The following is a 13,244-nucleotide window of genomic DNA, read 5'->3' as shown; positions in this document are numbered from 1 at the left end:
TAATCTCACTAAACTGACTGCCTCCCTTCAGATCTACAGGGTGTGTTGCTGAGGGGCTTTGATTTAAAAAAAAATAGCCATACAGCTCCAGTCCAATTCCCCAAATTACTAATGATGCTCAAGGGACAAGCGAGAGAGTACTGGAGAAAGCCCACTCATCTCACTTACCAGCTTAGACAAGATCTCAGAGGCAGATACGCCGCCGTAGCCCTGCAAAAATGTAATACCACCATGTGGGAAATCTCATGGGATTAACGTCTATAACGCGTTTATCATAATCTTTGTCCCATAGGTACGAATAATGAATCTCGTTGCTTTCTCTCCTTCTTTTTGTGTTTTTATCATGGAGGCGAGAGCAGAAATGTAATGCTTCTCACGCCGCTCTGCCCCTCCACGCGCCACAGTCTGCCTGCCTCTTAACATGTGGCTGGTGCTCTCACCGCCGCCTCCAGTCACTTCAGCAGCGACGTGAGGCGCTGTGATACGCGCATCGCATGCCTCCCTCTCCCCCCTCAGCCCAGGCTCTGCTGTTCAGGCTGCAATTAGGAGCTGCTGTTTGTTCTATCTGATTCTCTGTGTCACTCTCCACATCAGGGGCCACAGAGCAGACTCCAACAACAGGAGAGGAAAGGGACTATAACAGGAAACGTGACCAGGGGAACTGGGCTGATCTCTGTGGCCACTGGGCTGGCCTGGAAGTCCTGAGTGCTCCCCTTTGAGAAGAGAATCAGACAGGTCCACAGCCAACAGCTAACAATACTACTGCTCTTACACCTAGGATCTACTTGTGACTTATACGCATTGGACGAGCTAAAAAGGAAGAGATCTGAAAATAATTCATCTCTGGTAAGTCATTCCAGTCATTTATACTGTATGAATAGGTTTGTTTCTATTTGTAAGTTTGGTTATGAATAACTCATTACATTTTATCATGTGTGTGGCTCCGTACAAAATGTATGATTTAAATAGCACATCGATACAATATGGTGTATCTCGTTGCGTCTCAAACTGATATAACCTCTTACCACAATGGACAACAGCGACTGATTTGATAACATTAGCCCTGAGCGCCAGGCTGAACCCTCGAGACAATTTGATACCAGATTGATTATGTTGATGTGCGCTACGCTTATACTCTGTAGCCACGAGGGAGAAATGCATCTGAAGAAAGCCTGAAACCATCTGTGCGTCTCGAGTTACACAATACTGTACAACATATTGAGTCTTGTACTCTGTGATGTAAGTTTAAGGAAACTCATCCTCAGATATCCTTTTCCTTTCAAAAGTAGACAAGAAAATAGCATCGTATTCGTTTACCTATACCGGATTTGTGACAACGTTGAATTGTTTCGATACTGTACACAGATAGAGACACGCAGCTGCTCTAGGACTAATTGTTGACGCTTGAAATGATGACAATGAAGCCGAACATACAGCCAAACACTAGGATAGCAGTTCAACTAGTCAAATAACATCTAATGCCACTGAACTAATCCGTTTGGAGAATCTCATGTAAAAGAACGATGGTAAAAGAGCTCAGGGAAGAGGTGTGATAGATAGACACTGTCTGTCAGACTCAGAGAACAAGTGGCGCCAGAGAGAGAGCAAGTGAGTCCAGTGTGATGGTGTGCGGGTGAAGCAGGGCTGAGGAGACGGCTCAGCCGTGACAGTTTCATAGAAGAGTGAGTAGGCAGACAGATTGTTGAAAGCTGCTCTGTGATTAAAGCTGTTTTAATCTACAGTGGGCAAACACACACACCCACACACACATATTGTACGTCGCTTAATTCTACAGTGTCATCACAGTATTGAGGCTTGCTTGTTCGTTGATCTTGAATAGTCAGAATTCAACATAATGAGTGCTTGCCTTGATAGTACCAAATATTGCTTATTTTTCCACTTATGTTACAGTACAGTATATGATTAGAGATTGCAGGTGCATCAGGTCAGGTTGTAGGAATATATTCATAAACTGATTAATTGATTTGGATATTCCATATAACTTGTGTGCTACTTGGGATTGGAACACAGCACCAATTGTCTCAGGCATACCAACCAGCCTGTGAACTGCGTGAGTCATAGCCTACTAAGATGAATTCAAGCGGGAATAATGTACAGCATATTTCAAAATACAGTACCGTATTCCTCTTTTTTTTTCTACAAGATAAGCTGCCTTATTGAGAACTTCTGAAAAATGTCTATATGGTCATCAAATCTGACATTTGCATAGACAGCATTTAAAATGACACAGACAGAGAAATGGACTTTCAGTTATCATTCAATGGCATTCAAATGAAAGGTCAATGGACTCGCTTTGAGGAGAACAAGAAGCTGACATTCTGGATAGAAGTTGGCCCATCATTTGAAACTTTAAATGGGTTTGCTCCATCTGAACTAGGTATAGCTGAGGCCCTGAACGAAATACTTTACCATTGTCCGATAGCATCCTTCCCAAACCAACTCATTTAACACATTGTTTAAAAATCCCATTGTTGTCTCCTTAACTCTCGCTACTGCTCAAGAAAATTGTCAGAGAAAGAGAGTGCCAGAGAGACTGAGAGAGAGGGAGAGAAAGAGTGAGGGGGAGAAGACTGGGGGGGGGGCAGAAATTGAATTGCAGGAAGGGTGTGAGGCCACAGTAGCATTAGCGTAATGATGACCCTTTATTAGAAAGGGGAATGCTATTTTCCCAAGGGCATTGTGTTTACGCTTCCTCTCCTTGATAAAAGGCCAGACTTCACATCATGACCTCATGTAACAGAACAAGGAGACATCTAAAAACATGTATTTTTGACGGAGTGGGACATCCATGATTACGGAGACGGCTACCAACAGTGACGATTGAGGATGTCTATCTCTAAAGTACCTGGAGTTTTTAAAAAGGTCTCTCTCCTTTACGGGACAAACTTCAGGGCGTGGCAGGAAGGACATCAAATGACGCATAGTTAACACATACGATTAGGAGTAACAAGACAACCATACATTGGAAAGTTTGTTCGACTCTTTACGTTATAGCACAGAGTAAATGTTTTCCAACAAACAATATTTAACTGTTCCGATAAATAGCTGAACACACGATTCAATAAGATATGGAACATCAAAACGTGATGAGATATTTACCTGGTGCCAAGTGCATTACCTCATAGGCCCAGATAAGCCTATTGTCAGTGTGGAGAAGATAAGAGACGTTCTTATCTGTGCTGTATGGGATTGTAACAAAAGTCATTCGATTATAGTCGTTCTTGGACTTTAGAATATGATATTAAGCTATTTGGGAACATTTACGAACCATAATCCACTTCATCTTAATATCCAATGCTAAGGGCTGGCAACAATAAGAGTGGAATAATCCAGACAAAGTATATTATCTGGGGTGGACTGCTTTAATGCTTAGCTATCCTCTAGGCCACAAAGAAAGCGTCCATTTAAAGAAAGTGTCCATTCAACTTTTCTAGTGGAAAACTCCCAAAAGTGCCAAACCTACCCACTGGGCATGACAGCCAAGCTTAATTAAACGTACCTAAAATAATAGCTAAGCAATTGAAAGAAGACAAATAATTTTTGAGCCAGATGTGTTGCCTGAGGGGTGAGTGGTCTCAATGGCCCAAATTTAATTCTCTGCTATTCCTCTGCTTCTCCCTTCCTTCCTTCCTTCAGATGATGAGACAGTCTGCATGGAGGCAGATGACTGGGCCAGAGATGTGGATGGGTCTCTTTGCCTTGGCCCTGACCCTCAGTCTAACCATGGCTGAACATATGGACCAGAGGCCAGCACTCCAAACCAGCCCAGTTCTCCACAGGCACAAGAGAGAGTGGTTGTGGAACAACCTTTACGTAGAGGAGGAAAGGCCAACTGACAAACAATACTATCTTGGAAAGGTATGTCGTTGTTTTACCATGTAGCGGAATACGGTACCTTGGAGGCTCTGGTAGAATGCCAGAGAGTTGAATGAGAATATACAGTAACAATGTATCTGATAGATAGGATGTCTTATCTTAACATTGTCTTCTGTTTTTCTATTTGTAGTTAAAGTCAACTAAATCTGGTGACAGGACACACTATGTCATTGAAGGAGATGGTGCCAACACAATCTTCAAAGTGGATGAAAAAGGACACATCTATGTCGCTGAACGATTGGATCGAGAGGTGAAAAGCAAATACCATCTAAGGGCCAAGTTGTTTGATACCAGCAACAACCTGGTGGAGAAAGTGGAAGAGTTTGTGATCCTGGTTACTGACATCAATGACAACGACCCAGTGTTTACTAAATCGTTCAACGCTTCTATCAAAGAGAGATCCAAAAGAGGTACAGGAGGTCAAATCCTAGACACAAGGATGATTATGCTGGATATTAAAAAGTGCTTTTGCTAAATCACATCTCTTTATTTCTTCCCTGTGTAGGAACTAAAGTGATAGAAGTCACTGCCACTGATGCAGATGATCCAACGACTGCAAATGGAGAACTTGCTTACACATTATTAGAGGGGGGAGATTTCTTCAATATAGACAGCACAACAGGTAGGAGATGTTCATTCATTTGAACTCACACGGCATAAAGTCCATTGTACAGTATCTACATCTCTTTTCAATATTCTTTCCTAATAACCCAATATTCATTTATTGTTGTGTTGAATCAAAGTCATGAATCAAAGACTAAATGAATGTTCTTCATTTCAGGGATTATCACCACCAAGTATGAGAACCTGGACCGTGAGACCCAGAGTAGCTATGTGGTTGTGGTTCAAGCCCAGGATCTGAGAGGACTTAAACAAGGGGGCACTGCCACCACCTCTGTCACCATCGCAGTCAGCGACATCAATGATAACATAGCCACGTTTACCAAAAGTAAGGGCAAAATAGAACATCCCTGACAGCTATATAGAGCACATTGACAATTATTGGTCTTACAGGAGCTAAACCTAAATATGAATGATTGTTATGGAATTTCTAGCAGCAAATGAGGGATTTTTCCATGTTGTCCCTCAAAGTGTTTCTCTTACTAACTTGCAGAGTGTCTTTTTCCCTAGGTTCCTATGTATTTAGTGTAAAAGAGGACATGAAGCGGGGACAGAGAATAGACACCATAGTCCTGGAGGACAGAGATGAGATCCAGAATAAAGACCCAATCGTCACCATAGAACCTCCATCTGACATCTTTGAAATGGAGCGCAGTCAGATCAAAGATGGCAACCTCATGCTGAAAAAGGTATTTCACTCATCCTAAACTGTTACTTTTGTTTATCACAAAAAAATGATCCACATTTGTCTCTATAGTGCAACCAGGTGTAATGCTTTCCTAATGTGTCCTCTACCGTAGATATGAGCATCACAGAGTGATGCATAACACTAAACTATACAGTAGCAGAGACTAAAGAAATAAGACCATGCATTCTTTGAAGCACATATGAAAATGAATGTCCTTGAAAGACTCCTTGAAGGGCATTATATTAAGTTCTGAAAATTAAACTACCTAAAGTATTCTGGGGAAAGAAAAGATCAGTACAGTCTGTATATTATAGATAACGATGTAGGGAACATATATGAGAGGGACACATTTGCTGAAGATTATACGTATAGTCCATGTACTGAGTTTTTTCCTTAACATTCCTTAACTTATTTTCAGGGACTGGATTATGAAACCAAGAGCAGCTACACGTTCTTTGTGCATGTGAAGGAGAACCACTTGCAGTCCCCTGCGGATAATAAGGACAATCCAGTGATCAAGGCCCAGGTGACCATCCAGGTGATAGACGTTGATGAGCAGCCAGAATTCAGCAAGAGCATCTACAACTTTAATGTGATAGAGGAAATGATGGTCAATAATATTGGAGTCGTTTCAGCCAGAGATCCTGATAAAGCCAACAAGGCCATAAGGTATTCAACACGTTCACTAATTGACACATGCTACTGAAGCTAGAATGAACGTAAAACTATTTTCTGAGAGGTGATTTCCACAATGTTTCAATGCCCCCCTCTACAGGTATTCCATTGAGGACAAGAACAGTCCCATTGGTATCAACCCTGTAACTGGACAACTTTTCACAGTGAGGAAGCTGGATCGGGAGCTTGTAGCCAATCACATGTTCCAGGTTAAAGCTAAGGAGGAACCAAACGGTACGACATTAGCCATCATCTTTAATCTTATTAATACACGTTTATTGCGTGAAATGTAATTCATGTCCAAAACATTTCTTATCTTAATAACTAGTAGGGTTTAGGTGTTTCCCAATAATAAAATCATGTTTCCCATCTCCTCTTCAGGACTGGAATCTTTTGTGAATGTCAACATACTGGTCATTGATATCAATGACAACAAACCAGAGCTGTCCATTGAAGAGATATTCGTTTGTGAAAATGATATGGCTGGCATGGTAGGATTTTTTCCAGAGTTCGATGTCATCTAAGCCATCAATCCGTAAACTTTTCTGAAAATTGCATTAAGTCTTTCTTAAAATGTGTTCCCCTCACACAGGTGATTGGGACCATAAGTGCGACAGACAAAGATGATAATTTGCCCGCATTCAGCTTCACATTGGTGAAGCCGAACGGCAACTTTTCAGTCATCGATAACAACGGTGAGAGAGCTGATCATTTCTATGCATGAACATGTGACAAGTGCCACCTTTATTATGTCAGCTTGAGCTGTGCAGGCAGACACATTCTACTAATGCTAAGCTGTTGGTTGGTGTGAGGGGCGGTGAGGTGGGTATAACAGAGACAATGTGGGGGTGAATGGCTGGTTCACATATTGGCTCAGGACAGCACCGTGCTCCCCAGTGGCAGAGGAATCAGCCTGGACAATGCTCCGTTCTAAAGCAATCTGACGTCTGAACGTTCTCCATCTAGTCGGGCGGAAACGAGAACAGCAACAAACCGCCGAGAGCCCCTGAAATATTCATGACGTACAAGCTCTTTAAAACCAGCAGCCCTTCATTACATATTTGGAGAGCAACAGTGACGACCTCAGAGGCACTCTGGCTGGGGAACATTTTCAGCGTAGCACTGGGGTGGCCTGGTCCAGTCTGTGCTGCCTCGTTGGCTGCACTGCATAATGAACTGATGTGACATTTCACCATGTAATGATCAGCCAGGAACACGGAACACTGGGAGTAGGCTGCACATTAGCCCAGTGCAACTAGAGAGAAGGTTATAGCGCCGGAAGACCAGAAGAACAGTGAGAAGTTGTTCTTACTTTAGTGATGACGTGCATGTTAAGGCCATATCTCTAGCTTTGATGTACTGTACGCACTGCAGTACGTCCTTCATAGCTTCTATTTCTGAATGTTTGTATACTGTAATTCTACTTAAATTAGGCCAACCAAATTGAACATATAAAATGAGTATGCCACGTTTCTAGCCACATGTACTGGCACCGAAAGCTCATGGAGATAATCATATCCAATCCACATGGGACTAACCATGTGGAAAAACCTAATTCCTAGATCTAGTTTCAGAGCACATTCAATTATCCTGCTTTAAGGATTCACACCTACTGAGATTTTAGGGATTTTGTTAGTGCGGAAAAGTGTCCCTTACACATAAACAGATTCAACAGTCGGCGTATTATGTAGATGCAAAAGTCTACACCTAAGTAAATTGTAGCTAAGAGCATTCCACCATTGGAACCAATGCACTATCTATGAAGACCCATTTAATGTATAAACATGTCCTCCAAATCTAACCATGGCAAACCTCTGATAACTAACATTGTTTTATGTCCCCCTCTCCTAGACAACACATCTAACATAGTCCTGAAACATGGAGGCTTCAGCCTGGAGGACTCCAGGGATTATGTAATAGAGATTGGGATCAGCGATGGAGGCAGGCCTCCCATGAGCAGTATCACCTCTCTGCCTATCAAAGTGTGCAGGTGTGACAACAAGAGGATCCACACCCAGTGCAAAGCAGCCCAACTCAAAATGGGTGTGGGTGTCTACACCCTGATTCCTATACTGTGCATCCTGACTATTCTGGGTGAGTCAATCTCTCCTCTACTGTAGCCAGTCCTCTCCATTTTAAAACTTCTTAGGGATTTCCCCCTTTATTTCAATTTCCGTCTAAAATGACATACCCTAATCTAATTGCCTGTAGCTCAGGCCCTGTAGCAAGGATATGCATATTCTTAGTACAATTTGAAAGGAAACACTTTGAAGTTTGTGGAAATGTGAATTGAATGTAGGAGAATATAACACAATAAATCTGGTAGAAGAAAATACTAAGAAAAAAACAACGTTTTTTTCCCCCACCATCTTTGAAATGCAACAGAAACTAGCCATCACTTTGGTTGTAATTCCGATGGTGTCCATAAGATGGCAGCAGTATATGTGCAAAGTTTCAGACGGATAACTTGAAGTATGAGCACACTACATGATATTTAGTGTGAAGTCACCCAGGTACATTTGGGCAAATCGTGAAGGAGACATTCACATTCACATTACATTTTTCTGCAAGAATATTGTCAAATCTGTATACTTGGACTTTGATTTAGCTTTTCCGGTATTAGTAGCCATATTATAAGTTCAACATTTGCAAAACACCCAGTTTTCATAACCTTCCATATTCTTATAATTTTTGTCCCAAAGGAAAAGGCTTGCTGTCGCACAAGGATAGCAGCTACATTTTGCGACAGATACGGGTTTCCCGACACTGCCGTAAAGCCCAGCTCATTGGCTATCTAGCTAGCTTGGTTTGACCCCGATTGGTGCTTAGTTGACAAAGTTACAGTCAAATAAGTGAAAACCCGCCTGCGTCATCGGCGTGCCATGAAGGCGTTCTCTGACCAAATATGGTGTCCTATAGGATATATTACACCCCTAATGATATAGTGGAGTCTGGTTACGTTCTAGGATCTCTGAGGAATAAATACAAATGTGATTTGACTGGTGGAAACAACGTTTAGGGTTAGATTTTTACAGATTGCTTTCTTTGCAAATTGAACAAGTGGAAATACAAAATCGATCGTGCATGCTATATGGACATTTTTAGGATATGAAAAATGATTTTATCTAACAAAACAACACTTCATGTTATCTCTGGGACCCTTTGGATGATAAATCAGAGCAGGATTTTAGAATGTAAGTACACATTTCATCTTCAGAGGTGAATTTATCAAACCTATCACGGGTGAAAAAAGTATTTTGTTGTTAGGAGCTCTCCTCAAACAATAGCATGGCACTTTTTCACAGTAATAGCTACTGTAAAATGGACAGTGCAGTTATATTAACAAGAATTTAAGCTTTCAGCCGATATAAGACACTTATATGTACCGACATTTGTTGTTTTTCTAAAATCTGCGATATTGACATAAGGCGCTGCATGATTTACAACTGTCCCGTTAACGGGACGCCTATCTTAACTGGCATTCTACCACACCACTGTCCCTTATTAAGACATATTATAAAATAGAGCAATCATCTAAGAAATAAACAACAGAGATCATTAAACAAGGTACTTCAGCTCAAGGTGTTCTTGGGTAAGATCATGAAGTATTTACGACACAAGTAGAAGGATAGGTTTTTATTAACGATAAATGTGAATAATTCCGATGATGGGGGATGGGCAACTAATTTCAATCTTTTGTTTGTTTATTTTTTTGGGACATAGTTGAAGAGTTTTACCTCAGTATCTGATTGGATAAATAACACTCAAGATTGCAGGACAAGCAAAGTAAATAGTGGAAGGAACGGGAAGCATTGAGCTGAATATTCTCTTTGATACTTTCTCTGCTCTGCTGTCTTGGGAGAAAACCATTTGTCATATTAGAAGAGCCATGTGCCAGAGATGTTTTGTCAAAAGCTCATATCTGAAGCAGAGAGCAATTGCACTGCTGCAGTAGGCTTCTACAAAAGCAGATATGTGGGAAAAACATGAGAAGAATGGGAAGGCTAATGAGAAGATGATCAGTTATTCAGCTGTCTTATTAAGACACAGAATGAAGTGGTGATTAACTATTAAACATTGAAGTCATTATCGTATGAATCCCCCAAAAATATACTGGAGACCCATTCGACAAAGTATTTTCTCACAGCCGATTTCATTTGCCTCATGAAATATATTTATATTTTCCCGCTTCTCTCTTCTTCAGTCCTTATTAAAACCCCAAACTGTGTGACATGGATATTAAACATGTTTTCTTCCTCGTTCCAGTCATAGTGATCCTGATCGCTATGAGAAAGCGTCACCAAAAGGACGCCCTGGTCACTCTGGGTAAGAGTGAGATCCACGAGCAGCTAGTGACGTACGACGAGGAGGGTGGTGGGGAGATGGACACCAACGGCTACGACGTGTCCATCCTGACCTCAGCTCGGAATGACGGCAGCATGAGCGTGAGGCAGGGCCCCAGCCTTTACGCCATGGTGAAGAAACCACCAACTGCGTGCAAGGGAGACATGGCTGTGATGATCGAGGTGAAGAAAGATGAAGCTGACCATGACAGGGACGGGATTCCCTACGATACCCTGCACATCTACGGCTACGAGGGGCCAGAGTCCCTGGCTGGTAGCCTCAGTTCCCTGGATAGTTCATCCACTGGCTCTAGCCTTGACTATGACTTCTTAAACGACTGGGGCCCTCGCTTCAGAACCCTGGCTGAGCTCTACGGGGTAGATGGGTCTGAGGGAAGTGACTCCCTATATTGAGCACACTGAGCCTAAAGACCAGCAGGCAGGACGTCTCTCAGCTCTCTCAACTCTTCCTTTGACTAAAAGCACATCAGGATTAACTTCTTCCACTAATCCGTCCAATCACAGCACACTATGATAGGGTCCACTCAAGCGTGTGGACCCTCAATAATTCTCTCTTCTTCTCGTTCTTTTTCCTCTTCTTCTACCCCCTGTTCCGCCTCCTCTTAGCCTTTTACCTCTCTTTTCTTTTCTTCTTCTTATTATTATATTATTATTTTTAAGAAACTGTATTTTTATTTCCTTTTCTTTCATTTGATTAGTTATTCGTTTTTATCAGATTACACACACAGAAATCTGTATACCTTCATTTTGATTGATTGTGGGTTTTTTTTATGGTTGACTAAACCAACTGTAGCTATGTAGTGAGAGGTGGGTCCTTCAGTGAGTCATAGTGGCATACTGAGTTGTCTTTCAGACAGAATGACCCTTCTCATCAGCAGCTACTATTGCCCAGGGAGCCCGGCAGGAAGCAATGATAACAGAAGCTCTGAAAGAATTAAAGTCTATTCCCAGTTTATTTGACAGGACTCATCAACACATCAATTGTTGTGGATAAAGCCCAAGTCTCTGAGGTCCTCTGTAACAAAAGTAATACAACCAACTCAGGAAATGTGAAGTAGCTCAATAGTCCTTTGGATGACAACAAAGTTATCTGAATTACTTTAACCTTTTATCCTAGAGCTACTGCTTCAACATACTGCTTCAACATACTCCTTCAACATAGTGCTTCAACATACTGCTTCAATATTCTTCTTCAACATACAGCATGTGCTTCTGCTCCATTTACTGAAACAGCTTAATATAATGAGGGCAATCTACACAAGTTCAAGTTTATCATTATCGCTATTGTCCTTCTTGACTGAAGACATAGCAAAAAGAGAGCAAAGGTTTTCTTCTGTTTGAATTATATTTAGAATGTGGACTGTTTGTTGTATACATTTACATTTTTGTCATTTAGCAGACGCTCTTATCCAGAGCGACTTACAGTAGTGAATACATAGATTTCATTTTTTTTTTGTACTGGCCCCCTGTGGGAATTGAACCCACAACCCTGGCGTTGCACACACCATGCTCTACCAACAGAGGCACAGCAAGCTTTGCCTACTTGGGACCACTTCTCATAAACCATGGATACAATGTGTGGAAGCCATCTTACCACTTCCTTGTCTGGATCATATACATGGAGAGCTGGACCCCCATCCTTTTTCAAACACCATAGTCCGCCCCTACACATTGCCCAAACAAAACACTGGAATCAGCTTCCTGCACATATGTGTGTGAGGAAGCCCTCTTCCTGTCCTGTTATCTTTTAAAGTAAAACAACACATTGTGGCTCGCTTCCTGTTTTCCTGCCTGGGAAAAACCTTTGGAAAGGGACAAATAGATGGAGAACAATGTAAGAGCTATGATGACTTTAACAACAGGCAACATTTCATTTCTGTGTCGACCATCTACCAAAGATCAGTATGGTGAAACCTCGGTTTACAATAGTTGCCACTGGTAAACTGTGCTGTAATGTTATGTCTCCAGGTCTTTCTATATAACATACCTGATCTACTTCGTTCCATGCTATTAATGATCTATTCTATTTCACAAGCTCTTACTGTTAGTGGTGCTCTGTATAATTATCTGTAAACCTTATGAACTATTTTTCAATGGCAATAAGTAACTTGGCAATACGGTATTCATGTTATCGAGATTGTGAGTACTGGAAATATAGTTGTCTACACTGTATATAGAAAATGTGCCTGAATATGGACATTGGCCTCACTTCCTTTTGCGTTATTTCAAAATGATTTTACTTGACACTGGTCTTTGTCTGCTGAAAGTGTAAAATATGTAGTTTTTTTTAGACTTGTAGTGTAATTGATGTGTAATTGTGCATTGATTGATACTGTATGTATGTGTGAGTCTACCTGTGTAAATTCACTCCATTGGTTGTCAGTATTGGGCACCAAAATGAGAAGAGAAAACATTCAAATGCATTCCTTTCGTATGCAGCTAGATCATTCTGTAGGGGAGCACTATGTGCCTTGGTTTATGATCATTCTCTCGATGGTGAACACAATATTTTCTATGGTTTGTATCGTGTAAAACAACAACATTTTTATTAAGTACCAATTTTGTATGTGTAAAATAAACGTAGCACTCAAATGAGAAGTACAAAAAGTGAGCTTTATTGTTTCAAAAAAATGCAAGAAGGAACAGAGTAATATTATGCTGAATTGAATTGAACTAACTTCATTAGGATAATATAGCTTTGATACTTGCTTTAAGCCATGGTCCGTTCTAAGTTTTGGTTTCTGTGTTTTGCTGTAAAATAAAGAACAGTATCGTAATGCCTTTATAGCCATCGAAATTGGCCTCTTGTAATTGTAAAGTCATTATTGTATGAGAGGGTCATCTTCAGGTGAGGCTCAGTCTTCAGATCCAACAGCAGCTACAGTCCCTGAGGTCTAGAAAGTATATGGGAGGACTGGGTGTGTGTGTGAGATTGCAAAGATAACACAGAGACTAGGGGAAATGCCTCAGTGATGTCACGCCTCAAACTCCCGGGACTA

The 13,244-nt window shown here is 41.2% G+C and overlaps 1 protein-coding gene across 1 annotated transcript; it reads left to right on the top strand.

The window, feature by feature from the left end:
- Nucleotides 1-205: 205 nt before the first annotated feature.
- On the top strand, nt 206-13,026 carry LOC106561987 (cadherin-5). Its single transcript, XM_014126496.2, has 12 exons — nt 206-846; nt 3,658-3,879; nt 4,028-4,307; nt 4,403-4,519; nt 4,679-4,846; nt 5,029-5,207; nt 5,625-5,875; nt 5,982-6,115; nt 6,263-6,372; nt 6,474-6,576; nt 7,733-7,975; nt 10,148-13,026. The coding sequence occupies exons 2-12, from the start codon at nt 3,658-3,660 to the stop codon at nt 10,636-10,638; spliced, it is 2,298 nt and encodes a 765-aa protein (XP_013981971.1). The 5' UTR covers nt 206-846; the 3' UTR covers nt 10,639-13,026.
- Nucleotides 13,027-13,244: the final 218 nt, after the last annotated feature.

This window comes from Salmo salar, chromosome ssa11 (assembly GCF_905237065.1).
Source record: "Salmo salar chromosome ssa11, Ssal_v3.1, whole genome shotgun sequence".
NCBI classification, from domain to species: domain Eukaryota; kingdom Metazoa; phylum Chordata; class Actinopteri; order Salmoniformes; family Salmonidae; genus Salmo; species Salmo salar.
Note: the sequence above shows the minus strand (reverse complement) of the source record. Positions and strands in the feature narration are given on the sequence as shown.